The 27413-nt window shown below is 49.0% G+C and overlaps 1 protein-coding gene across 2 annotated transcripts; it reads left to right on the top strand.

Annotated features, from left to right (window-relative positions):
- On the top strand, positions 1–25970 carry Trmt44 (tRNA methyltransferase 44 homolog). Of its 2 annotated transcripts, none has more exons than XM_012948199.2 (11): positions 1–490; positions 3826–3940; positions 6109–6328; positions 9522–9590; positions 11090–11197; positions 12030–12101; positions 14200–14306; positions 16195–16378; positions 17771–18191; positions 20347–20463; positions 24993–25970. In XM_012948199.2, the coding sequence occupies exons 1-11, from the start codon at positions 1–3 to the stop codon at positions 25253–25255; spliced, it is 2166 nt and encodes a 721-aa protein (XP_012803653.2). In that variant the 3' UTR covers positions 25256–25970. The 2 variants fall into 2 exon arrangements, with proteins under 2 accessions (XP_012803653.2, XP_044986001.1); XM_045130066.1 differs by having other exon boundaries at positions 467–490; positions 6138–6328.
- Positions 25971–27413: the final 1443 nt, after the last annotated feature.

The following is a 27413-nucleotide window of genomic DNA, read 5'->3' as shown; positions in this document are numbered from 1 at the left end:
ATGGCGCAGGTGGGCCGTGCGCGCGTGGACGGCCCCGGCGCGCTGCTGCCCGCGGGCTTCTGGAGCGCGGTGGCCGTGTGGGTGGAGAGGCCGCAGGTGGCCAACAAGCGGCTGTGCGGCGCCCGCCTGGAGGCCCGCAGGAAAGCTGCGTGGGCCGAGTCCCGGGGGAGACCGGGGCCCGGGCAGGCTTCCCCCGAGGGGGCCCGCGGCCCGGGGCTGCCAGGGCGGGAGCCGGCCGCCGCAGACCCCGGGCTACGGCCCCTCAAGGCTGGAGCCCGCGACCCCGCCGCGGATCTCGACTCGCTGTGGCAGCGGTTCTCCCCAAGCCTTGCTGACGGCCATCCAGCGATGCTGGCTTTCCTCGCCGGCTCCGGGGCGGGATCGCAGCCAGAAGCACCGGGGGAACTCGAGCTGGTTCTCCGAACCGTCATCCCGAAAACAAGCCCGCATCGCCCGCTTGCAGTGCCGAAGAGGGAGGTGGTCGTGCATGGTGAGAGTGTGAGAGTGGGAAGGGCGAGATTAAATGGAAAGCATTTGCGGAACCCCAGGCCGGCGACAAGGCGCTGTTGGTACCTTGCTGTACCTGTTCCTTTGCGCTGTGCCAATGACGTGGGTGATGAGTACTTTGTGAAGGGTGTGTGGGAATTGCGTCCTCCGTCCAGGATGGGATCCTCGAGTGGGTATTAGTGGTCCGAAAGGGCTCAGGGAGAAAGTGAACGGTGAGCCAGATGTTGAAAGTTAAAGAGCTCAGCAGGAAGGCTTCCCTTACCCACACCTTGGAAGTGATGTGAAAACAAAGCCTTTTATGCCAGGACAGACAGATGTGACAGAACTTGATGATTGGATAGATAGCAACCTGCTGGTCTTTAGTGTCAGTCACATTTCAAACATGTGCTTTAACTGCCATGACTTCAGCCACCGCCTCCCTCAAGTTTTTCTCAGCTGTGTATGTTTCCCATTGCTCCTTTAACCAATCACTGTACACTTAAAGGACAAATGAACAAACTGGTTCTCCTTCACAGCTCGAGGTCAGAATCCTAGCTGGCTGACTCTACTGGTTCCCAAGCTCTGGGTCTCTGGCAAGGCCCACAGCCATGAACTGGCTTACAGCGCCCATCTCAGCCACAGTCCTGAGCTTCTCACTGCTCTGTCTCTGACCCCTCTGGTCCAGGGTAGGAGTTCTTGGGCCGTTGTCAGTGTTATCACAGCAGTCTTTTGACATTTCTTGCCCAGGAGATTGATATAGTGAGTAGTGTGCAGGAAGGAGGCTTTCCACACAGCTTAGAGTGGGAGATAGGACAGAACTTTTCTTCTCTCATAGGGAAATGCCACTCCTCAGCAGTGCTTGTGTTTGTGTCACTGTCCACTCAGTTCCTGCCAATGTTTATGCCATTCCTGGAGACTTCATGACCTGGCTTTGAATATGGCTGTGCCCACTATTGGCCCCATGGCTGTGGTCAGGTTAGGTGGGTCTCTTTGCCTCAGTTTCTTAATTTGTAAGATGAGATAAAATCTCTTAGAGTCATTGGAATAGGTCAGTGAAATTATACATTATAAAATGCTTAAAACAGTTCCTGGTACTTGATAAAGGTAGTGTAATGCCATTGGCGGGCCAGGGTGACCCAGCAGCACATGGTTCTTGGAGTTAAAAAGTCTGAGGTCAGATGATTTAGTACCTCTGCTTTTTCATTTACAGCAAAAAGTATGAACCAGGGACAATTCTGACCCACCCCACCTCCATCACCACCAACGTTTTCATTTAAGATGTTTTTGAGCACCATGCCTGTCTAGGTCCAGGGAGTAAAGAGCCACTAGCATCTAGTGGGAAGGGTTGAGATGCTACTGGGTTCTTTAGAGAAGTGGGTAGCCCCTTAATAGAGGTTTCCAGCCTGAGGTGTCAGGTGTACCAAGATAACTATATTTTATTTTACTTATTTAATCATTTTGTTTTATTTGTAAGAAAAGAGAGAGGGGGGAAGAAAAAAATGGGCACACCAGGGCCTCTAGCCACTGCAAATAAACTCCAAATGCATGTGCCACTTTGTGTATGTCCAGCTTTACATGGGTACTGGAGAATCCAACTCAGGTCATCAGGGTTTGCAGGCAAGCAACTTAACTGTTAAGCCATCTTTCCAGCCTGCAGCTATATGTCAAAGATAAACACAATTGATTTTAGAGATAGAACTACATATAGCCAAGCTTTAGGTTTCCATATAAATTGATATAATGCTATAACTAAGAATGTGTTGCTGTGTTTCTTTAATGAGAAGGCGAGTACATCATTCCTGCAGACACTGGGGCTCCACACGAATCAGGCCCTGGAATGATGTTCACTGTCCTGGGCCAACCTCTGATGGTTGTTGTTTGTGCTGCTCACGTCAGAAGATCAAGATCACATATGGCAGCTAGAGCAGAGGCTCTATTCTCTGACTCATGTGAGCTGATCAGTCCTCGAGCTTCCAGCTCTTGCTTCTCCAGCAGTTGGCACTTTTTGGTGCTGGGCTGCTGTTTCAGTTTCCTTTTCTTTTTTTAAAATTTCTTTGTGTTTGGTTTTTATTTATTTATTTATTTTTTACTTGAGAGTGACAGGCAGAGAGAGAAAGAGGCAGAGAGAGAGAGAGAGAGAGAGAGGGGGGGGGGGAGGGAGGGAGAATATGGGTGTGCCAGGGCTTCCAGCCACTGCAAATGAACTCCAGACGCATGCATCCCCTTATACATCTGGCTAACATGGGTCTTGGGGAATCGAGCCTTGAACCGGGGTCTTTAGGCTTCACAGGCAAGCACTTAACCACTGAGCCATCTCTCCAGCCCTCAGTTAACTTTTCATTGCTAGGACAAATACCCAGCTGAAGCAGCTTATGTGAGGAGAGGGTTTATTTCAGGCTTATAGATACCAGGGGAAGCTCCATCATGGTGGAAAATGCTGGTTCACTTCATCCATAGCAGAGAGAGAGAAGATGTCAGCAAGCTCAAGCTGGCTCTAAACACACCTATCCCCAGCTACACATCACTTCCAGAAGGGCTCCACATGCTGGAGACTTAAGTAGGAAGCTTAATCTTTTTTTTTAAAAAATTTTATTAACATTTTCCATGATTATAAAAAAATATCCCATGGTAATTCCCTCCCTTCCCCCCCTACACTTTCCCCTTTGAAATTCCATTCTCCATCATATTACCTCCCCATTACAATCATTGTACTTACATATATACAATATCAACCTATTAAGTACCCTCCTCCCTTCCTTTCTCTTCCCCTTATGTCTCCTTTTTAACTTACTGGCCTCTGCTACTAAGTATTTTCTTTCTCACGCAGAAGCCCAGTCATCTGTAGCTAGGATCCACATATGAGGGAGAACATGTGGCGCTTGGCTTTCTGGGCCTGGGTTACCTCACTTAGTATAATCCTTTCCAGGTCCATCCATTTTTCTGCAATTTCATAACTTCATTTTTCTTTACCACTGAGCAGAACTCCATTGTATAAATGTGCCACATCTTCATTATCCACTCATCAGTTGAGGGACATCTAGGCTGGTTCCATTTCCCAGCTATTATAAATTGAGCAGCAATAAACATGGTTGAGCACGTACTTCTAAGGAGGAAGCTTAATCTTAAAAAATATTTCAGGCTATGGGGGACATACATTTTCATTCAAGCCAACACAGCGGTGATTGAGATATGGGTGTTGAGATGCCAAGTTTCCTTTCTTTCTCAAGTGCCGGAGGCTGCTGTGGGTTGGAAAGCATCCTCGTAGTCGTTGCTGCCCAGTTCTACTTTCAAGTGAGCCACTGAGCAGCTATGAGCTATTGTCCTTGTCTTTCTTTCCAGATGTTCTCAGTGGAACTGTGACTTTCTTACCTTTGGAAGAAGATGACAGGGGGAATTTGGAGGTTAAGAAGAGCAATGTGTATCAGATTCAGCTCAGTCACAGTGACGGAGAATGGTAAGAACTAGATGGCCAGTCCTATTTCCCTGCTTTATAGTTTTCATCCTGTATGTCATATCCCTGGGCAGCTGGAAGTTCCCCGGGGGTGGAAGAGCTGAGAGTATGTGTTGAGATGGTTTGAGAAGTGTAGTCCAGTGATGACTCTGTTAACTCTTGTAGGTGCTGGCTCTGTGTCTAGGGGTTGCAGCCTGTTTGGACCACCTAGTGTTCCCTAGTCGATACATTCCATGTGACTATGATGGTGCCAGTCAGCTTTCCAGAACTGTGGAGGCGTACCTTGGAGAGTTAAGGAAAGACAGACAGGTTTTGGGCCATGGTCACTCACTACTACATGCTGAGACCATGTAGAGGAGCCATGTTGCTCACTCATGGTAGTTGGGGAGCTGATTGCAAGAGTGAGGGACTACAGACAAGCTATACCCTTCAAGGACCCTCTCCCCTCTGTGACCCACTTCCTCCAACCAGCCCACCTTCTAAAGCTTTCACCACTAACAGTAACATGTAAGCCACTACTCCCTCAGTGGATAAAGCTATTGATGAGATCAGAGCCCTCAAGATCCAGCTACCCCCACAAACCCACTCTGAATAGTGCTGCATTTGAGGCTACTCCTTCAACACAGGAACCTTTGAGGGACTTTTCAAATCCAAGCCAATTTCACATACATTCTGACACCATGCTGTTGTCTTTACATCTTGGGCCTGAGGGTAGGTGCCATGCTATTGTAAAGTATACTATGGGCTGAGTGTGTCACTATGATAGAGTGCTTGCCTAGCACTTGCTAGGCTCTGAGTTTGACCCCAGCACCACCACCACCCCACACCCTCAAAAAGATACCATTTAACAAGCACCTGGTCCCATGTGGCATCTGGACCTGTTGTGGAGAGTGACATTTAGTTGATTTCCATTTAGAGTTTTTTAAAAAATTTATTTATTTATTTATTTGAGAGAGAGAGAGAGGCAGAGAGACAGAGATTGAGAATGGACATGCCAGGGCCTCCAGCCACTACAAACTAACTCCAGACACATGTGGCCCCTTGTGCCTCTGGCTTACGTGGGTCATGGAGAATCATACTGGGATCCTTTGGCTTTGCAGGCAAGCACCTCAACTGCTAAGTCATCTCTCCAGCTCCCATTTGGTATTTTTTAAAGGAACAAATTAGAGGAAGAGTGAATTCAATCATTACTCTTCCAGTGAGTCTTTTTCTTTTTTTTAGACAGAGTCTCACTGTAGCTTGGGCTGACCTGAAACTCACTCTGTAGCCCAGGCCAGCCTCAAACTCATGGTGATCCTCTTACCTCAACCTCCTGACTAAAGGGGTTCACCACCATGTCTGGCTTATTTCTTGAAGCTCTGGCTGGCTGGTACCTTCTAGAACAGTTTTGGGGTTGTATACATGTCACCTCAGTGCTCTGCACCTGCCTTTCTGGAGGTACAGTGGGCAGAGTGGCTTTCCCTACCAGTAGTGTGGTCCTTGGTTTGTCACTGGGCTTCTATGGGCTTCAGTCTCCTGAGTGTCTGAGGTGGGCCTGGGCTGGCCTCCAGCAACCTGTTGTTGATGGGAGTACATAGGTCATGAGGCCTAGGCACCTTGCAGAACAGTGTCTAGTGACTGCCCCATCCTGCTATGCCACCTTTCCAGTCTGCCCAGCAAGCATAGGGCTCTTCCTACTTCAGCATACCTTACAGAAAGGGGATCTGAATCTGGGGGACCAGTGAAAGGACAAACCTAAATGGCACCCTTACTCCCTTCTGCCTGCATGGGACACACGAGAGGCAGAAGCACAGGGATCTGTGTGTCTTCTGTGGCAGAACATTCTGTGAGCCCGTGTACTGCCACAGGTGGCCTGTGTGAAAAATGTATAAAAACATGAAATTGGTGAAAACCCCAAACCAGTGTAGTGTTGGCTTCCTTGGCACACGACAGGAGGGCTATGATGTGTATTGACAGGTTCTCAGAGGAGCTATTTTTGATGCCCCCCCCCCCCCCCCCCCCGCAGTAGATGATTTCTGTAGCTACTCCCAGCTCCTTTCTCATACTTGGTCTCATGTTTTGTAATTATAGATGTCTTAGATTTTGCTCTCTTCTTTTGGTGAATCAACATGTAATTTAGGAATGAAAGTTAAAACTGGCCCTTCTCACTGGTGTTTCTCTTATCTTTAAAGGTTCATATCTGTTTTAATTTTCTGTCCAGAGAGGTGGTATTCAGATGGCGTTGTTTATCCCAAGCCTACCTGGCTTGGAGGAGAACTTCTGGCCAGGCTGACCAGGTGGGCCGTGGAGAGCAGGAAGAGCGAGCTTAAAAGCACTCTTTCCCTCGTGTCCGTCATGCGCTACAGCAAGGTGTACCAGGAACTTAAAGAGAAGTACAGGAGCATGGTCAAGGTAACTCTGGAGAAGGGCCCATGGTCCCCTCATGGAACAAGAAGGCATGGCCAGTGTCTGCTAGGGCAGATGTGTGGTTAGCCCTGGTTTGTTCAGATGCAGACATCAAGTTCAAGTACTTCCCCTGAAGATGCTATTGTGCATACAGATGCATAAACCCAGGGATGTGTTAGGGAGGAGTGATCTTTTTGTTCATTTTTAAAGAGATCAAAAGGGAAATTTTAATCTAAAAGTCATTGAGTTAGTTACTGTATTACAAAAGTTAATTTTTAAATTTTTTATTTGAGAGAGATAGTGAGTAGTGCCTTCTCCTGTTGCAAAGGAATCCCAGATTCAGGTGCCACCTTGTGCATTTGTCTTTAATTGGGTGCTGGGAACTTGAACTTGGGCTGTCAGATTTTTTAAAAAATTTTTATTAACATTTTCCATGATTATAAAAAAAAAATCCCATGTTAATTCCCCCCCCCACACACTTTCTCCTTTGAAATTCCATTCTCCATCATATTACCTCCCCATCACAATCATTGTACTTACATATATACAATATCAACCTATTAAGTACCCTCCTCCCTTTCTTTCTCTTCCCTTTATGTCTCCTTTTTAACTTACTGGCTTCTGCTACTAAGTATTTTCATTCTCATGCAGAAGCCCAGGCATCTGTGGGCTGTCAGATTTTTAAAGCAGGGGCCTTTAACCACTGAGCCATCTCCAATTCTCCCTCCTCCCAACATAATTTTTTTTGTTCTTTCTAGCTTGCTTGTGTGCATGTAATGTGTGAATCTGTGGAGTATGTGGTATGTGAATGTGCATATGGGTTTGCCTGTGGTGGCTTCAGCCCATTCTTAACTTGAGCTGGAGTCTTACTGATCCTGGAGCGTGCCATTTTTTCACAAGCTCTGCCAATTCTTGGGTGTCTGGTCCTCCATGGGACTGGAGGTTATAGGCATTTGTGGGTATGCCCAGCTGTTTGTATGGGGCCTGGGGATCTAATCAGAGTGGACTTTCAGGCCTCCTCAGGCTGTCATGTTTGCATAGCAAGTGCTTTTAACTGCTCCCCCCCTTTTTAAACATTTTAATTAATTAATTAATTTATTTGAGAGAGAGGGAGAGAGAAAGAGGCAAATATAAAGAGAATGGGTTCACCAGTGCCTTTGACTGTTGCAAACCAACTCCAGATGCATGCTCTATCTTGTGCATCTGGCTTATGTGTGTCCTGGGGAATTGAACCTGGATCTTTTGGCTTTGCAGGTAACTGACTTAATCCCTAAGACATCTCTCCAGTCCACTGTTTTTCTTTTTCTTTTCTTCTTTTTTTTTTTTTTTAAATATTTTACTTGTTTATTTATTTGAGAAAGAGGAAGAGGCAGAGACAAAGAGAGAATGGGTGTACCAGGGCCTCCAGCCACTGCAGAGGAACTCCACATGCATGTGTCCCTTTGTGCATCTGGCTTACGTGGGTCCTGGGTAATCAAACCAGGGTCCTTAGGTTTAGCAGGCAGGTGCCTTAACTGCTAAGCCATTTCCCCAGCCCACTGTTTTTATTTTTTAGAGTCTCCCTATATAGTCAGGCTGGCCTGGAACTCAGATGTTCCTGAGTCAGCTTCCTGAGTGCTGGAATTACAGGCATATGCCACTATGTGGGCCTGGCTAATTTAAAGGTATTAAAAAAATATCTGAAAAGCTAAAGTCACAAGAGAATGCCTCCCTAAAGGTAGTAAATTTCATGGTGAAATGATCTTAGTAAGTCACTGCACTTGGGAGACCAAGCATCCAAAACCACAGGCTTAGTGCCGTAACCACTGGATGTGCCTGGACACAGTATGTTGTGGGGCTGGCTGCACCCAGCTGGGCTCCCTTTTCTCTCAGACTCCGACCTACATGGTCCTGTGAACTATTGAGCACCTCCCAGTAGATGCTCAGGTGTTTCACCTTTTAACATTGTCCCCAGGGGCTGGAGAGAAGGTTTGGTGTTCATGTGCACTTGTATACTAGTGAGGGCCTGTGGGGTCTGAAACTGCACAAATTGTAATCTTCAGATCCCATACAGAAAACAGCTGGGCGTGGCCATGCATGCTGGTAACGCCAGCCCCACAGGGTAGCAGAGACCGTAGGATCTTTGGAGCACTGCAGGCTCCAGAATCAATAAAAAGAGATTCTGGCTCAAAACAGAAAAGACCAGGTGGAGGAGCAGTGAAGTAGGACATCCAGCCTTCCACTCTGGCCACCGCAGGTGAGCCACGCCTGCCTTAGGCAAGCATATGGGGTGCCTTGAGGGCACGTACATGTAGCACATACATGCACCACATTACACACACATGCATGCACACAGGCATTGTGTCATCCTCCATTCCTGGAAACAGAAGTCTTAGCATTGGGGCGGGGGAGATGGCTCAGAGATGAGAAAACTGCTTTCTCTGCAAGCCAGCCAACCCAGGTTCAGTATCTAGCACCCACATAATCCCCATGTTAAGCTAGATACAAAGTAGCACATACACATGATTAATCCCATGCCTGTGGCAATGGGAGGCAGAGCCCAAAGAATCCTGAAGTTTGTAGGCTAGCTAGATTGGCTGTTCTAGATGCAAAACAAGAGATACCATATCTCAGGGAAAGTGGGAGAGAACCAATGAGGTTGTCCTCTGACCTCCACCTGTGCACCATGGCATATGCACGCACACTCACAGACACAGGCATAAGTAAGTCAGTCTCAGCATTCATACCTTTGAATGGTGTTTGGACACTGGCTCACTGCATGGTGCCTTCATGATCATCTGGCATGTCAGTCAGGGTCCAGCAGTTGAGGGAAGCCAGAGCCTTGGTCTCCTGAGCACTGCCTATGGCTTTCCTCACCACCCTCCTCATTGTTGTGTTCACTGTCCTCATCTGGATGACAGGGAGGATAGATAGTGAGCACTTTCCTTTGGTGTCCAGTTGTATATCTAAATGTCTTACCTTCATTTTTTTTAACTGCAAAGTCTTCCTTTGAATCACACCATCCTGGACATGTTCTGTTACACACAAATAGTGTAATAATTTTGATGTTTTTTTGTACATATTAGAAATCAGTATGGATTTGTGGAATTTTATTGTGTGGTTATTGTAGTTTGACTTACGCATTTTGGGGGCTATTTTTAGTTGTGAAATGGTAAGGGAGTTGAACATCAGTTTACACATGCTCTTGAAAACCTTTTAGGTGTGGCCTGAAGTAACAGATCCTGAAAAGTTTGTATATGAAGATGTGGCTATTGCTACCTACCTGCTGGTAAGTACAGGTGTAATGTTCATACTTATGTGAAGTGTATGGAAGTTGTGTTGGTAGATGCTACCAGCAGTGGGGGACATTTGTTGAATTCATTACTTGTGTTTGCCCAGGTTGGTTACATAGTGGTTTTCACACTTCTGTGTGGTATTTTTGCATGACTATAAAGCGTGTTTAAATTGTGAAGCTAAATTACAGGAACTAGGCCAGGCTGCATGCCTGTGATTAATAGTCACTATGGGGCCAGCACATGCCTTCGAGCTGTGTGCCTCAGTGTCTTTCCCTATAGGTCTTTCTTTAACTAACAGCTGTTTGGCTCCTTCACACCTTCCCCTTAATCTAGAACGTCTCAGTTTCCCTTCAACTTGTGATTCTTTTAGTCAGTTTAGAAGTCACATTTGTCTGTTTTGCTTACCATAGTTAGCCTTCTCGCTACTGGGAAAGCACCTGGCCAAAAGCAGCTGATGGGATGAGAGGGTTTATTTTGGTTTACGGTCTTCAGGAGAGTCTTCTTGATGACATGGGAAAGCATGACATGAGCAGAGGCTGGACATCATCTCTGCCACAGCAGGTGAAAGAGTGAGTTGGATTCTAGCGAGGGGAGCTGGCTATACACCATTAAGCCCACCCTAACAACACACTTCCTCCAGCAAGGCTATACCACCCAAATTGCCATTAGCTGGGAATCAAGCTTTCAGAACACATGAGTTTATGGGGAACATCTGACTCAAACCACCCTAGTTATCAAAGCATACAAAATTTGAAGGATGTAGAGAAAGTGTGAAGGAACCCTAATCTTGGAATGCTCATGTTCAGAGATGACTGCTTGGATGTGGATCTTTTTTTTGGGGGGTGGTGCTGAGGGTGGAATCCAAGGCCTCACTTGCTGGCCATACACTATCACTGAGCTGCATCCCAACCCTGAATGTGCATTACTGATGAATCAACAAAGCTTCCAACAGAGCAGTAGCCAATCCCAGCTATCTTGAAGGCCAGACACTGGTTCTGCTCTGCTCACCTATGTCAGCTGCCTGGAGGTCCAGAGTAAGGCCTTCTACCCTACCCAGGGACAGTGGGATTTCTGTATGAATTGATTTTTTTTCCTTTTTTTTTGATTTTTTCTTTACAATACTGGGGCTGGAATTCAGGGCTTCACATATGCTAGGCAAGTGCTTTAACTGAGCTATTTTCCTGTTTTTATATCTTAATTATAAAATCATTTTGTTTATTTATTTGAGAGAGAGAGAGAGAAAGGTAGAGAGAAAGGTCACACCAGGGCCTCCAGCCACTGCAAACAAACTCCAGACACATGCGCCACCTTGTGCATCTGGCTTACGTGAGTCCTGGGGACTTGACCTGGATCCTTTGGCTTTGCAGGCAAGTGCCTTAACCACTAAGCCATCTCTCTTTTAAGTAGCTAGGATTTCAGGTGTACCAGTTAGGATTCTTCTTGAATGAAGTGAATTACCATGTAGTTTACTTTTTTTTGTCTTTTTTCTTAGATCCTGTGGGAAGAGGAAAGAGCTGAGAGGGGAGTTACTGCCAAGCAGTCCTTTGTGGACTTGGGGTGTGGAAATGGCCTCCTAGTCCACATCTTGAGCAGTGAGGGGGTAAGCACAGCTCTGGTTTTTCATCTGGAGTTTTTTTTTTTTTAATATATTTTATTTATTTATTTGAGGGGTAGGGAGAATGGGTGCACTTGGGCCTCCAGCCACTGCAAATGAACTCCAGATACATGTGCCCCCTTGTGCATCTGGCTTATGTGGGTCCTGGAAAATCGAACTGGGATCCTTTGGCTTTGCAGGCATGTGCCTAAACCACTAAGCCATCTCTTCAGCCCCTTCTGAGTTTTTCCAGGCCATTCACCAGGGGCCTGACATACTTCCTTGCTGTTCTGCATGGGCTTAGAGTTGGCTCGTCTCAGAATGCTGCTCCCATCTGTAGAAGCTCTGGAAGATCACACTTTTCCAAGTGTTTATATGCAATGAGTTTGTAATGATAACACCAGGAAGGTTGGAAGCCAGAGTGGAGGATCTCTGAGCAGGATGCCCTCCTCACCTGGTGGGGGAATGGGTAAGGTTGTCTTGGGAGAGCTAGTGAGCATAGCCACGGTGTAGAGAGCCAAAATGTCAAAAATCTGATCTTGACTAAGGGCTGAGTGCAAGATCATCTTCTCATGCATCTTCTCTGGCCCTGGGAGGTAATCCAGGGCAGATCCCACTGGTCCCTCGTGAAGACTCATGGAAACTGCTGGTGGGATGCAGGTTCTTACTTGCCATGCCGGAGCCTGTTCCCAAGAACTGAGGACTGTGCTGCCCGCAAGTGCCAAGTGCCTTCTGCCCTGATTGTGTGGTGGTGGTACATTACCTGTAGCACTTTGATTTCTTCATGTTAACTCACTGTGATAGCCCATACTTGACCCTTGATTTCTACTCATTTCAGCATCCAGGCAGAGGGATTGATGTCCGAAGAAGAAAAATCTGGGACCTGTATGGACCTCAGACTCAGCTGGAGGTATTGGCTTTGCCCCTGTGCCTGGTGTTCCCTGGAGGCAGTGTTGTAAATGTCTGTGAGAACTGGCAGTCCTAACTATGAGCATTTGCTTTAGTCTGAGTGCTCTGAAATTAGAAAGAAAAAAGATGGACCAAGTGTTAGACTTTGCACATCCTCTGGTCATGGTGAAGAGGATGCCACCTTCTTGGCCAGAGGTGCCTCCTCCCCTGAACCAGTGGCAAGCCACTTGCATCTCTTTTGAGATGCCCTGCGCTGCCTACAGAGGGAAGATATGCATTTTGTCATCTTCCCAGGGGCCGCTGCAGGTGACTTTTCATTCAAGTGGGCAGTGAGTGGGAAGCAGCCTGCAAGGACCTCAAAGGAGGCTGTGAATGGGGCTATCATCACTCAAGATATACTGTGGACACAGCTCTCCTTCCTGGCATAGTGACCTGCTCAGCTGCTGGACTTGCCTCTTTTGGGTCAAATTTGTGGGTGTGACAAGGTCACAGAGTCTTACCTGCCGGGGTTGGGAAACAGACTGTTGACTGAAGAATTGAAAAAAAAATCAGTCAGGTGTGGTTATGCAGGCCTAGAATCCCAGCTACTCAGGAGGCAGAAGCAGGTTCTGATAGGCTGCAGAGGGAATTTTAGTCTTGGAGGCTATGGGTCTGGCTGGTGTATGGAGCATAGACCCTTACATTTAGTACCATCATACTCTGAACTGTAGTGTGAGGCTGTTGACCAACAGAAGGGTTTATGTAGCAGATTTCAGCCTCCCTATGTCCCCAGGTCATACCCTCTTTTGTTGGGTACCCATCAGGACCCTGATTAAGTCCTGACCAGAGAGTGCCCTTGGGAAATGGATAGAAAGCTTGAGTTGTTTATTGGAGATTCCCCAGCACCTGCCTCTGGCCTTTCTGTGAGGCCACCTGTCCTGGAAACCTTACCCTGAGCCCACAGTCAGGGCAGTTCTGCCCCAGAGAGCTCTAGTTTTCTCTCATCTTCATGAACTTCTGCTGTGTGTGCTAGAGTAACTCATTTTAGGGCTAAGTGCATGAGGTGGAAGATGACTGCATTTCAGTCAGGCTGGCTGGCTTCCTTCCTTCCTTCCTTTTCTCGAGGTAGTGTCTCCCTCTAGCCCAGGCTGACCTGGAATTCACTCTGTAGTCTCAGGGTGGCCTTGAACTCATGGCGATCCTCCTGCTTCTGCCTCCCAAGTGCTGGGATTAAAGGTGTACACTACCACATCCGACTCGCTCCCTTCCTTCCTTCTTTCCTTCTTCTCTTCCTTCCTTTTTTTCCTTTCTTCTTTTCTTCCCTTCCCTCTTTCTTCTTTCTCTCTTTCTCTTTTCTTTCATCAGACTTTCTGCCCAAAGAATGTGGCCTCATGAGAATGGTTGTTCCCAGTAATGATTTTCCTCTTGCTGTAGTTGAGGGATTTTTCTGAATAGCATAATCTTGAAATTCAAAGGGCAAGCTTGTCATATTGCTGCTGCTGCTCTTACTGCTTCTTGTCCTTCTCCTTTTCTTCTTGTTGAGACAAGCCCAATAGACTGGCTTTTTTTTTTTTTAATGCGAGAGAACAAGAGAGAGAAAGAGAGAATTGTAACACCAGGGCCTCCAGCCACTGTAATTGAACTCCAGATGCATATGCCACCTTGTGCATAGGTGTGACCTTGTGTACTTATGTCACTTTGTACATCTGGCTTACATGGGACTTGGAGAGTTGAATATGGGTCTTTAGGCTTCACAGGCAAGTGCCTTAACTGCTATACCGTCTTTCTTTTCCAGCTGTTAACATATAGCTTCTTTCAAAAGCCTCCTTGAAGCAAGAGTGTTAAGAAACACTTGTTCATGATGACAATGTCAGATGACCTCAGATTTTCGTAATCTTGTGAAACTACATAATCTAAAAGGAATGTTGCAATTTGCTTTGTTCAGAACACCAATGAAGGCCTTTTATAACACATGTGGGGCACAGAGGGGTTGAGGAAGGTCATGTGTTGGGTGGACTGTGGCATGGCATGTAGATCAAAACCTCTGCCCATGTGTCCTGCTTTCTGAGCAACCTTTGATGATGTGCTGACATTGACATTCTATCTGTGCCATTCTTAAGGAAGGGGTGATCACTCCAAGTGATGAGACCTTGTTCCCTGGTGTTGATTGGGTGATTGGTAACCATTCCGATGAGCTCACCCCTTGGATACCTGTCATCGCAGCCAGGTGGGTAAAGAGGAAGCAGATGGCTTGGTTTGTGCTGTCCACCTCTCCAGGATGGAGAGGGTATGTGTAGCAGTCAGCTTCATGTTGCTGGGATAAACCTCCCAACCAGGCACAAGTTATGGGAGGAAGGGTATTTATTTGAAGCTTACAGATCCAGGAGAAATTCCGTAATGGCAGAAGAAATTGGCCCTATTTTACAGGTCCACACACAGAGAAAAGCAACTACGACCACCACCACAAGCAAGCATATCCAGGCACCCAGGCAGAGCTCAAGCACTCTGCATATCTTTAGATGGGAAATTCCAGATCCACCCCAAACACAGCTTAGGGCTGGACCCTAGGACCCTCCCAGTGACATCTCTTCCAGCCAGGCAGCTGGAAATCCAAGAAGCTTTAATCAAACTCCTGAATCTGTTGGGGGCATCCATTCAAACTATTGCAGTATGCAACATTTGACATGGTGGTGACTGAAGTGGTTGAATTGATGGCATACTGAATATATTGGGTTAAGTTTAAATCCCACCTGGCTACATATGAAACTCATGGCTACTGGAAAGCAGAAACCACATGTGGCTCACCTTAACCTCCTGTTGGCCAGCACTGATCAAGTTGGTCATTATTTCTCCAGTATATTTTTAAAATATTATTTTATTAGACAGAGGGAGAGAGAAAGAGAGAGAGAATATGGGCATGCCAAGACCCCTAGATCCTGCAAATGAACTCCAGATGCATGTGCCACCTTGTGCATCTGGCTTATGTGGGTCCTGGGGAATCAAACCTGGGTTCTTTGGCTTTGTAGGTAAACCATCTCTTCAACCCTCTCTACAGTATTTCTACCCCTTACTAAAACACAAGTCTTTTGAAAACCTTTTCTTTAAAAAAAATATTTACTTATTTGAAAAAGGGAGAGATTGAGAGAGTGAAAGAGGCAGAGAAAGAAGGGACATGCCAGGGTCTCAAGCCACTGCAAATGAACTCGAGAGGTTTGTGCCACCATGTGTATCTGGCTTATGTGGGTACTGGGGAATTATACATGGGTCCTTAGGCTTCTCAGGCAAGTGCCTGAGCCTCTAAGCCATCTCACCAGCCTGAAAGTTTTTCTGATATCAGGAGTGTTTGTCTTCAAGGAAAAAGTCTATGCTAGACCCACTCTTTTTGGTTTTTCGAGGTAGGATTTCATTCTAGCCCAGGCTGACCTGGAATTCACTATGTAGTCTCAGGCCGGCCTTGAACTCACGGCAACCCTCCTACCTCTGCCTCTCAAGTGCTGGGATTAAAGGCGTGTGCCACCAAGCCCGGCCTAGACCCACTCTTGGTGATAATCCACATCTCATCAGGAAGAGGTGGCTGCTCCTTAGTGTCCTCCAGCCAGAGCTCTTCACTGTTCCCGCCCTCACAGAAGCACCCAGCTCCAGGCCATCTTAGCCTATCCTTGCTGTGCTTGCCTCAGTTTCCACTTCCTACTAGCTTTACTGGGCTTCAAGATTAGGTCACAGTGGGCAAGAGCAACTATACTAGAGAATTATTTTTTGTTTTTTAGATTCCTATTTTACTGAAAAGACATTGTCCTACATGGTTTTTGGAAATTCACTAGGAAGAAGCTGGTACAGTGACACATATTTATAATCCCAGCAGTGGGGAGACTGAGGCAGAAGGTTCAGGAGTTCAAGGCTAGCCTTTACTATGTAGAGAACTGAAGGCCAACCTGTGCTACATGAGACCCTGGCGTCCCTCCTTCAAAAGAAAAAAAAAAGGAAATCACTGAGGACGGCTGTATTTTTTTTTTTTTAAATATGAGAACATAGTGAGGAGCAGGCTTCGCGTGTTCTGGCTGATCTGCTGTTGGCTTCCTGCTTCAGCATGGCTTCTGTGGTGGTGGCTCTTCCAGGTCTTCCTACGACTGCAGGTTCTTCGTCCTGCCCTGTTGCTTCTTTGACTTTGTGGGGCGATACCGCCGGCGTCAGAGCAGGAAGACGCAGTACCGGGAGTACCTGGACTTCATACTGGAGGTGGGGCTGTCCTGCGGCTTCTGTGTACAGGAGGACTGCCTCAGGATTCCTTCCACCAAGCGGGTATGTCCTGGCTGAGGCTGGTGCCTGGTGCAGAGTTTAGAGCCACACACTGAACCAGGAAGTGACATGCTGCATGCAGTGTGCCATTGCTGCTCAGGTGTTCAGTGGCCGAGCATGTTCTCCTGAATGGTTTTATATTGGCAATTCTTCATCTTCTGGGATCAGTGAAAAATTTTGGAAGTTGCTGATTTGGGTTATCTGGGCAGATTAAAGGGTCCCACAGGTTGGGAGTTTGTACCTGCCATTCTATTAATCATCAGAAACAGGGCTGCTGGTCTCTGAGCCTGGATGGTGGATCTGTGCCAGATAGGTGTGCCTGCCTTGTAAGTGCTAGGTGACCACCCGCCATGGATGGGGGTGGGGACCAAACATGTGCCAAGTGCTGCTCTGCTCCTGACACAGACTGCAGCAGGGCTGAGGCAGTAAGGGGTAGCTAACAGAATTCATCTGCCCCTTTCCTCATCTGCTTAGGGGTAGTGACCAGAGGGGAAGTGCAGACCTGGGGCTGTGCAGCTGGCTAGAACAGGCCTCACCTATCCAGTTTCAGTGAAGGGCAGTCACTGATGGACAGACTGAGGAAGGAAGCTCCTTACACACATGGGGTGTTTACACTGTACCAAGTGCTCTGTCAGGTACAATTGTGTCTTGCACTGGCACGTTGACCTAAAGCCCTATTCTCTCACAGCCTTCTGGGGCAGAGGTAGATATAGTGAGGCCCATCCAGAGTTGAGTGTTTAGAACAGGAGGCGCTTCTAGCTTATATGTCTTCCCTAGACCTGCAGGATTCTATTGTTAGCTTTTTATTTTTATTTCTATTCATTTATTTGAGAGAGAGAATGAGACAGAGGAAGAGAGAGAGGAAAAGAATGGGTGTGCCAGGGCCTCCAGTCACTGCAAACAAACTCCAGATGCATACACCACCTTGTGCGTCTGGCTTACGTGGGTCCTGGGGAATCAAACCAAGGTCCTTTGGCTTTGCAGGCAAACGCCTTAACCACTAAGCCATCTCTCCAGCCCTACTGTTTGTTTTTTTTTCCAAGGTAGGTTCTCACTCAAGTCCAGGCTGACCTGGAATTCACTGTGTAGTCTCAGGCTATCCTTGAACTCACAGTGATCTACCTCTGCCTCCCAAGTGCTAAGGCGTGTACCATCACGCCCTGCCAGGTTTTGGTTTTAAAGTAAGGGTTTTAGGACTGGGGATGTATTGCTCAGTGGCACAGTGCTTGCCTAGCATGTGTGACCATGGGTTCCACCCCCAAGATAAGGATTTTCTTTTTGTGGTACATGTTTAGAACTTTTATGTAGTTTGTGCTCCAGCACAAGAGTGTTGATGAGACATGTTGACGTATCTAACGTGGGTTTGCTGAGACCTTCTTTGTCTTTTACACACAGGCCTGCCTCATTGGGAAAAGCAGAACATATCTACCCACTGCAGAGGCTTGGATGGATGAGCAAAGGACACAGTACCTCCATAGCAGGCGGGGTCACCCCCAGAGCCTGCCTGGTGAGGAACATGTACTGTCTGTGTCCCGGTTTGCTTCCAGTGATGGTGGTCACAGAACCTTCGATGCCGGGACTGAGTGTGTGCCTGAGATCCTGGCTGCTGAGTGTGGAGCAGGACCCCCCACCAAAGGGTCCTGGCTGCCTGGGTTCCACCCTAGAGAAAAAGCTGAGCCTGTGAGGAACTGTGCCACTCTCCCTCGAGACTTCATCGACCAGGTGGTTTTGCAGGTGGCAAATTTGTTGTTAGGTGGGAAGAAGTTAAACACAGAAAGATCTCAGGATGGGAGCTTGCAGACCTGGAATGGCGGAGGTAGGCTGCTCACCACTCAGGGATATGTATTCTTGCTGATAGATATCATTTGAGAGAGAAAGCAGTGAGAGAGCAGGTGGGTTTGAAGGGAGGCAGCTGAAATGAATTACCCTTTTAGAATTAAAGCTCTGTTGGAGTTGCAGTACCATGCCAGGACACCAAGGTGGGATCTGGAAAACTGAAAGACGAAGGGAGCTAGCTGCTTGTTTTTTTATGAAGTTCCAAGGGGGAGGGGAATGTTTCATACCACGTATCTCAAGTTGCCTCTGTGCTAGGAGCCCCCAAGCAATGGAGAGTGGGAGGTAAAGAAGGCCTTGATCCTTCAGGGTCTCTGGGGAAGGGCTATTCTGTGCTGCCCTGCTTTAAGATACAACCCAAGGCTGTAACTCAAGAGGCTTGGGTTTCCTGGCAGTGCTTTGCCAGGAGGTGCTGGTTGTTTTCCCACCTGGCTCTGGTCCATGAGCAGCAGGAGTTATAAAGTAACCACATCAATGTTCTAACACTTGCTGCCTTACCACCATCTTTAGTTTGAGTGCACTGGAAAAGGGGTACTATCTGCAGCTCACTCTTCAGCCTTATGGGCCCTGGCCATTAGGAAGGGTCTTTGCTGTTCAAGGGTGGCGGGCTGAGGCCAGGTAGCCCTTGGTGAACCTTAAAGAGGTCCAGGGTGGCTCATGTTCAGTCCATAGAAATGATACAACCAAAAAAACAGGTCACCAGTGCCAGGAAAAAAAAATGATACTTTTTGAAATCCCCAGAGTTAAGCCTGGGCAGTGGCTCAGCATTTAAAGGTGCTTTCTTGAAATTCCTAAAATTGAAAGAAAACATTGTCTCTGAATCTGTGGCATTGGGGAGAGACAGGCCAAAGTCAGAGTTACTGATACATTTAAAAGATGCTGTGCTTACTTCCCTCCCTCCCCCTCCCTTCCCCCTCCCCCTCCCCCTCCCTCCCTCCCTCCCTCCTTCCTTCCTTCCTTCCTTCCTTCCTTCCTTCCTTCCTTCCTTCCTTCCTTCCTTCTTTCTTTCTTTCTTTCTGTTTTTTTTTTTTGAGGTAGGGTCTCACTCTAGCCCAGGCTGTCCTGGAATTCACTATGGAGTCTCAGGGTGGCCTGAAACTCATGGCAGTCCTCCTACCCCTGCCTCCCGAGTGCTGAGATTAAGGCGTGCACTGCCACGCCTGGCTGTGTTTAGCTCTTTGACTCTCCTTCCTTAGGTGTGGGCTGGAATGCCTTGGTTGGCCACCAGTGGGCAGTGTGGAACCATCTGCTGACCCCAGCCACTGCAGCTCCTGGTGTGGGGAGTGTTGCAGGAGAGCCGAGTACCATCCTTCACCCTTTACGGGCGTAGGTGTGGGCAGGGTAGTGAGGCTCTCCTCTCTACCCTGTGACTGCTGGGTCAGGTTTCTTTCTCCATCTTCTCATCTCTGTGTTGTGATGTGCAGGACTATCTTGCATGCTTCTCGGCAGAGCTAACCAATTCTGATAGCATGTAGGCAGAGGCGCTGGCCAAAGCAGCCCTAGCGTCGGCGGCTGATGGGCCATTGGAACTGCAAACCAGGTACTGGGTGCCTTGGGGCTGATGCCACCACCTAGGTGCTCTGGGACCAGCTCTAAGGAACCCAGGCTGGTGTCTTTAAAAGCCAGCAGACCATAGGATGGGGCTGGAACTCTGGGTGGGTTTGGAAGTTCCTGTGTGTGCTGAGCAGCTGGATTCCTGGTTCACTTTGGCCCTAGGAAGTAATGGGAACAGGGGATGCTGGGCTGTATCTAGGATGGAAATCCCTTCCCTAAGCAAATTGGAACCTTCCAAAAACCTAGGGTCCAAAATGGCTCTGAGAAGCGGGCTTCTGAGAGGTAGTCTTGTCCTGCCCGCCAGACACTGGCAGTGCTACTGGACACAGCCTGTGCGGGGAGTGGTGAGTAGAACCATATGGCCCTACATGCTGACTAGTTAAGTGTGCCACTGGCCCATGGCTCTTCTGTGAGCTGTGTATTTGTTAGACTGCATGCGCAAGGACTTGTTGCTGAAGCACATGTGGATCTTGAAGCTTCAGGACTGGGATTGGCACTGGGGCTGCTGGTCTCTGCCCACAACAAGAGTGTTGTAATCTGAGGCATGTTGTAATTTGGTGATCGGGGATCCCGCTTTCCACCAGGGAGCCTTTCCTTGGCAGAAGTGGCCAGGGAGCTGGATCCTGAGACACTGTGGCAGCTGAAGCGGGAGTGTGGGGGCCTGAAGACACTGCTCAGGAACTGCCACCAGGTGTTTGAAGGTAAGGGCGGCACTGTGAGGATGGCTGTGCACTGTCCCCACCAGGGCTTCTTCCCACACATGCCACAGCATTTCTACTTTCTGTTTGAATAAGTGGCTCTTACACTTTGGGGTAGCACAGACTTTCAGAACAACCTGATGTAGGGGGCAGTTTCCCCTGTGCCCACCCAAGCTACCTTGTGCCTGTCCCTCAAGAGGAAGCTGCGGCCACCTTCCCCTCCTAGGTTCACTTTAGCCTGCCTCTGGCTTCACGTGCACCAGCCCAGCTACGTGCCCATGCCATCTATGTCTCCATGTTGCCTGCCTCTCACAGAGAGCTCCTCACAGGTAGCTAGTTGCAAGGCCTGTAGGCCTCACCTTGCAAAAATATCCCTGAGGACATTTTTGTCTGTCTTTGGCCATTCACACATGAGCCACACAGGAGCAGGCTGTAGGGCCATACTCCCAGTCTTGGTTGGGTTCCTACTACCCACACTCCTAGCCTGTGGGCCTGGGCCAGGGATTCCCAAGTGGCCCCTTAGGGTGAATGAGGTTAAGTTCTGCTCCTGTACTGGACCCTGTGGCTCTAGGGCTGCTGCAAGCTGGGAAGTATATGGTCCTTTTCTCTGCGGGTCATTTCCTCCACCACGACCTATGGAGTGTGTAAGAAGGGAGAGAGAAGTGTTACAAGTCCACCTGTGGGCCACTACCATGATTTGACGAATCTGCACATATGCAGCAAGGCAGTGAGAGCTGTGGGGATCTGAGTCCTCTCACCAACTGCTCGCCGACAGCCCACTCTTCATGCTACTTCCTGCTTACATGCATGCCACCCCACATCCTTCCATGTCATCTGTAAACACAATGGGGATTGTCTTGTGCCTTAAGCACACGTTTCCTGTCTAGGTTTCGGTGTTAAGGAAAGCTTCTCACAGGAGATGATGCTGAGGGGACAGGAGGGTTTCTAGCACAGAAACTGTGCACGTGAGGATCTAGGATGAGGGAGGGGTGCAGCTTCTGTGGCTAGAGGAGAGTTGGTGCTTCTGTGTTAAGCACAGAGAAATGATACTCAACTGGCCTGGGTAGGAGTGGCCTGGCTCTGTCCCACTCCTGTGTTTGTCCTTCTCCATGAAACCTGCTGTGCACCAGGCTTGGGTCACTGTCAAGTTTCTTGGACTGCAGTGCTTGGCTCACACAGTGTGACTCTGGAGATGCTGGTGATGGGAGGAAGTGGCACTGAGCTCTTCACTGGTGTCTATACCTTGTGTTTGCTGAGGGTGGTAAGGTCAGTTTTGTGCACCATCCCCCCGCCTTCTATGCCCCAAGCATTGGGACAGGTTGATAATAGCCTTAGGTCCAGCTTAAAAGGGCCATCGGACATGACCAACGATAAGAATGCTTTGGTGGGGACACATAGCTGATGGAGACACAACTGTTCCTGCTTCATCCTACAGACCCCAGGCTTGTCCTTGTGTGTAGGAGCATTGGTATGTGTGATTGTGACCATGGGTGTGTGTGAGCACAGTGCACACTGCTGTGGGTGTGTATACGTTGCCCTGTGTATGCACAAGAACACAGATGTCAGAAACTCCCATATGTGAAGGTACCACCATATAAACTTGACACTTGCCTTTGGGTGGTTCACTTGCCCTTGGGCATCTGAATTTGGTTGTTCACTTGGGTGACTTGGGTGACTTGTGGGATAGGGGCTGCTGGTGTGTAGAACAGCGGGTCAAGGGGCTGGAGCCCTGTTTCCAGAGGTGAGTACAGGAGTGGCTCATAGTTGTCCCTGAGGGGGCATTGCTTGCTGGAACTGAGAGGCATGTTCCCAGGTGAGCATATGAGCCTGGCAGTGCCTGGAAGTAAGTGGCTCTTCCTTTCGCAGCTTTAATCAATTAAATTACTAAGGCAGACCAAGGGACCTCTCCTCTTTCTGCTTTCCCAGTATATTTTCTTTGATTTCATGAAGGACCATGTTTCCATTGTAAATATGCATGCACGTAACTGCTTTTCTGTGCAGTTCACTCTGGGGGCAAAATAGTTTTTAGAATCACTAAGGAGTAGGAAGCCTAGGAGCCAGCGCCACGGAAACGTTCTCTCAGCCAGGCAACGTGTGTGCCAAGCTGGGGCTTGTCTCCACACAGGGCTTTGTTTAGCTTTTTTTTTTTTTTTTTTTTTTTTTAAAGCTAGTGTAGCTCATCTGGAGAAGTATGTCAGTGTGAGAAAGTAAGTTTTTAGACGGCTTAGGATCAGCTTATGCTGATCACCATTGTGTGCCTGGTATTGTCCCTGGGGGGCTGTAATGCCCTGATCATAAGGAAGTCTGGGATGTAAAAGTCACAAGGGCAGGGACCCTTACCTTTTTCACCATGCTCGCTGCTGGCCAGTGGCTACACTGTGCCCACATTGCATGTGTCATCCTGCTTCCGTAGATACACTTCACAAGGGCTGAGTAACTTACGGAGGGTCTCCAGGGCATGTGTGACCCCAGCACTTGTGTTTTCAAGGATGTGGCACAACCTGGGCGTTCTTTATTTTCCCTGGCTCGTTAGCACACACTGGCCAAAGGGGCCTGCTGTTGTGAGGCAGAAGGGGTGGGTGGAAAGTTTCCTGCCTGCCACGTTGCAGCCTGAAGAAGAGGACCGCCCACAGCAAGAGGCTTGAGTTCAGAGAGAAGTGAGCGGGGCACAGGGGATTTGCTCCTTTGATTCCATCTCAAATTAGCAGCACATTTCCCAGAAGGAGAACTGTTGGTGGTCTAACTCAGAGCTGGTTGGCATGTGCCCTGGAGGGGCTGGCCCTCTAGTGCCTGGCACTGGCTGCCCAGGGAGCCTGAAACTGCCTGTGTTCTAGAGTGTAGACTGGAAACACTGGCATACCAGGTAGCCTGGGTACCTGGCTTTTGCCCTCTCCCTCTCCAGGGTCCCTCTGTTATTTATGCCCCCAGCTGATCTTTGGATGTCATGGCTTGGCCATGCGGATACCACCTCACAACCTGTGGCTAGGGTTGCTCCTAGTTCACAGCTGCTTAGGACAGTTCTAGACCCATCAGTGAGGGCAGACTTTATGCCTGCTATGGCCTGGCAAGCCCTACCCTCTGCTTTGGGTTACATGAGCTTGTCAGGCCTTCCAAGTCAGAACAGGGACTCCTGGTTTACACAGGGGCATATTCCCTCCTGGATCTGGTGGATGCCATGGCCTTTGAAGAGTCCAGAACATAGCTCAAGGGGTTCTGGGCCTACAGGGGTCTGGTCATGTTCTTTGCCTCACCAGGGGTCACTGCTGTGGCAGACGTCCCTTGGAGTATCCTGAGGGTGCCCTAACTCTGGCTTCAGGTCAGGAAAATAAGCCTCAGCCCAGGGGATACAGCTGCAAGCAGGGTCACACGACCCTGGAGGCTTTGAGCCATCCCTGAAGACAAAACTCTCCCTGTGTCTCTGATGTGCTGTGGGGCCTCTCTGAGCTCATTACTCAGGTTTTCAGGAGACAGTATTTACCAAGCATCAGGCTGCCAAGGGCTGTAGCCAGCCTTGCAGTGGTCACCTGGGATACTAATGCTGACAGGAAAATTCTTACTCACTCACAAACATTTAGTTCAGCTCAGCTTGGTGAGCCATTCTCATTCAATGAGGTGCCTTTTCTTCCCCCCTACGTGCTGTCTGCCTTTTTACAGCTTTTGAAAAATCCAGGAAAGTTTGGTTGCTTTGCTCAGTGTCATGAGGAGCTGTTAACCTCCCAGCATGAAGGGGCCAAGGAGGAGCCCAGCCAGAACAGGGCCTTGGTCCCTGTCACCTGACTAGTGGGTTCAGGTGGGCTACAGCTATCTCCCTCCTACCTCAGCTTTGAGGTCAGCCTTGGCCATCACAGTCCCTCCACCACTGCCCTGTCTGTTGTGGACCAGTGCACTCCAAGGCAGGGTGTTGGGAAGTGACCCTGCTTGTGGGGGAGGGGGGGGTCTGCCGCCCTCTCCTTGTTTCTAGTACTTCACTCCTCCCTTGCTGTCATGGGCCTCTGTAGGGGCCTGGCTTTGATGTAAGTGCGAGCCTGGCTGGCACCTGGGACAGAGGTTGGTATGTAGCCCCTGCAGAGAGGGTCTCACAAAGCTCCTCGCCTGTTCTCTGTGACACTAAGCACCTTTAAAGATCAGAATGCCAGTGTGGCCCAATGCTTATCCCAAGTCAGGGCCTGGGTGTGACTTTTCACACGTCGGTTCACTGACATGAGGCTTATAACATGGAAGCCCAGATCTTCTGATGCATCTAGAGGGGATTATAACCTTTGTGCTCTGGAATAGTCCCCCAGCTGTCAGCTGTCCATACTGGTCCCTTGGGCTGCCTCATGCCCCTAAAGCCCTCACATGTTGTGTGCATAGCTCTGTTCTGCAGGTCTCCCAGTTCATTAAAGATTCCCTGCTCCTTCCCACTGAGGACTTTACCATTACCCTGAGTCCTTGCTCTGGCCCTGCCCCTGCAAGGTGGTGCTTTTCAAATCATAGTGCATTAAGGCTTTGGGGTTAGTGTTTTGATTGTATGTTTCTGCTCCAAACCTCAGTTCACAATGGGCAAGTTCACATTCGTGACTGGCGACAGGAGCTGCAAAAGGAGAAGCCGTCTGAGGCCAAGCGGAGCCAGTCCTCAGAGGCTGTCAAGACACGCATCTGCTGGTTCTTCGCTCACCATCCTGATGGCTGCGCGCTGTCTGCTGCCTGCTGCCCATTCGCCCATGGGCCTGAGGAGTTGCGCCCACCTCGGATGTTCAAGAAGCAAAGGCCGGTCCATTCAGGAGCCACTTCCTCCAGTGAGCCAGGCCACTAAAAGGGACACTGTCCTTGGAGGCAAGCACCTTTAACAGCTGAGCCATCTCTCCAGCCCAGCACTCTCCTTGCGCTGGTGGTTCTGTGGCTCCTCTGCCTAACTCCCCAGCCCTGGTGATTGCCATTCTCATCTGGGAAAGCAGAGGCGCTCCGTTGCTCATGGCACCTAGCAGGGGCTCCTCTCAGTGTGTGCCTGCAGCCTGGATCAGATAGTGTGTGTCCTCAGCACTCAAGAGCCCTCAGTCCACGCTTAGGCCTCACTGACTGGTCGCAGTTGCTGAGTCAGCCTCTGGAGAGCACAGGTCTCCCCAAGGGGTTGTAGGCCCTGACTTCACTGCTGTGGAAACTCACTGCTGGGGCACTCAGAGGGTCCTGCTTTGGAAAGGCATGAGGCCTGTGGAGGGCATTGCCAGAGTCCTGGAGAGACCAGCTTCCTCAGCATCTCACCTGTGGTTTGTGTGTAACACTCGGGATGAACACTGCCTCCTCCCTGCCCTTCTACACTGGACCCTCTCCCCTGAAATGTCTGCCAGTTTTGATTTCTTCCAAAGAAAATTACTGTGTTCTCATTTAAAATCATTTATACACTTGGATACACAGTCTGCCCTGTACCCTGGGGACTGCTCCACCTGGGCCATCTTGCTGATTTTTGACAACCTAGTGAGGGTATACTTAATGATGCTTGAGTGATGAGAATAAAGTCAACCTTCTCTGAAGGGCTGTGGACTCAGCAGCATCCTGGGGCAGGGCAGCCCCAGCTGCATCCCAGGAATGTCTATAAGGACCTGCAGAGCCTGCCTTCAGGTGAGGGCTGAGATGATGTTCCTTCTCATCCCCATCAGCTCCTCCCTTGCCAGGCTGGTGGTCTGTGACCTGGCAGTTATCCTGCCCTCTGCCAGCGATGGCCTAGGCCTATGCCCCTTAGGCAGCTCTGCCCTGCGAAGCTCAAGGGATCACTGCCCTAGGGAAGCACTTATTCCAAGGTGCCTATTGTCAGGTACCAGAGCAGTAGGGTTCATTCTGTCCCCAGTGGCCTTTTCTGCCAGGTACCTTGGGGCCTAGGAGGTATAGGGCCCTTTCCTGAGACTGGTTCTTGTGGGAAGATCACCTGTGCTGGTGTGGTAAGTCTCAGTCCTTGGTGTCCCAGAACCTTCCTATAATCCCCCAGGACTGGAATTGGTGTTGCAAACCAGGCCTGTGCAGGCCAGTCTGATGAGCCTTGTGAAACAAAGCCACCAGGGTCGTCCTCCTCCTCCCACAGATACTGTGCTATCCAGGGGCATCCTCTTCTCTTTCCCCAGATATGCTATCCAGAGGCATCCTCTCCTCCCCCAGATATCCATGTAATGAGCAGTGGGGTGCAAACATCTTGGGATTCTGGTTCACTCCTCACTACAGTGGTGGATACTCAGCCCTGTGCTGTTGCCTGGCTTGTTCTGGGAGAAGACACAGAAAGTGCATTCAGAATGGGAAAATGGCTGTGCCAGCTCCTGGGTGCCCTCCAGTATGGGCCCCTCCCTGCCACGGCCTTGTCAGAGTCCTGTACTAGCAGGGTTAGCAAAGTGCTCACAGAGATGGAGCCATGCTCCCATCTGCTCCTCAAAGTCCTGTGGTCTATAGGGAGGTGGTGCTTGGCTGTGCTGTAGGGGGTTGTTTGTTTCTCCTGGTTAAGGCACATGGTTCTGGCTTCCCATTGTGGCTAAGTGAGGCTTGCTTTTAGAAGAAATCCTTTTGAGGAATTATGTCTTTGTAAAGAGGCCACGATCACGAAGGTGGCCGTGGGTGTATGCCCACTAGAATCAACAGCATGAGGGACCTGAACACCTACTCTCCAGGATGCAACTGAGAAAAACATCAGGAATGGGTTGGGTGCTCCTTGCTGCAGTGTGCTAAATTGGAGATAGGACCTTTGACACAGGTATCTAAGGGAAGGGAACTGCCTGAGTGAGATTAGTTACAAAATGAGCGGGTTAGTTAAGCCAATTACTAATCTGCCCTGGGGACACAGAATAGGACTCCCTGGATCCCCACAGGACAACTTTGGAAAGCTGGTACATTTCTACTCCTTGGGTAGTAGGGAAGCTGGCAATCTTTGAGCTAATGAAGCAGCTTGGCAGGGTGCCCTATGTCTTAGCTGATGGGTTTGGTGAGGTGCAGAA

This window comes from Jaculus jaculus, chromosome 11 (genome assembly GCF_020740685.1).
Source record: "Jaculus jaculus isolate mJacJac1 chromosome 11, mJacJac1.mat.Y.cur, whole genome shotgun sequence".
NCBI lineage: Eukaryota > Metazoa > Chordata > Mammalia > Rodentia > Dipodidae > Jaculus > Jaculus jaculus.
The sequence above is the reverse complement of the archived record's forward strand: the minus strand, read 5'-3'. Positions and strand labels throughout refer to the sequence as shown.

Bases quoted from the DNA above. Each gene is read 5' to 3' on its own strand.
- Trmt44 (XM_012948199.2), top strand. From the start codon at position 1: ATGGCGCAGGTGGGCCGTGCGCGCGTGGACGGCCCCGGCGCGCTGCTG. The intron at 18,192-20,346 runs GTAGGCTGCTCA...GCTTTCCACCAG, and splicing joins GCAGACCTGGAATGGCGGAG to GGAGCCTTTCCTTGGCAGAA. The intron at 20,464-24,992 runs GTAAGGGCGGCA...TCCAAACCTCAG, and splicing joins CTGCCACCAGGTGTTTGAAG to TTCACAATGGGCAAGTTCAC.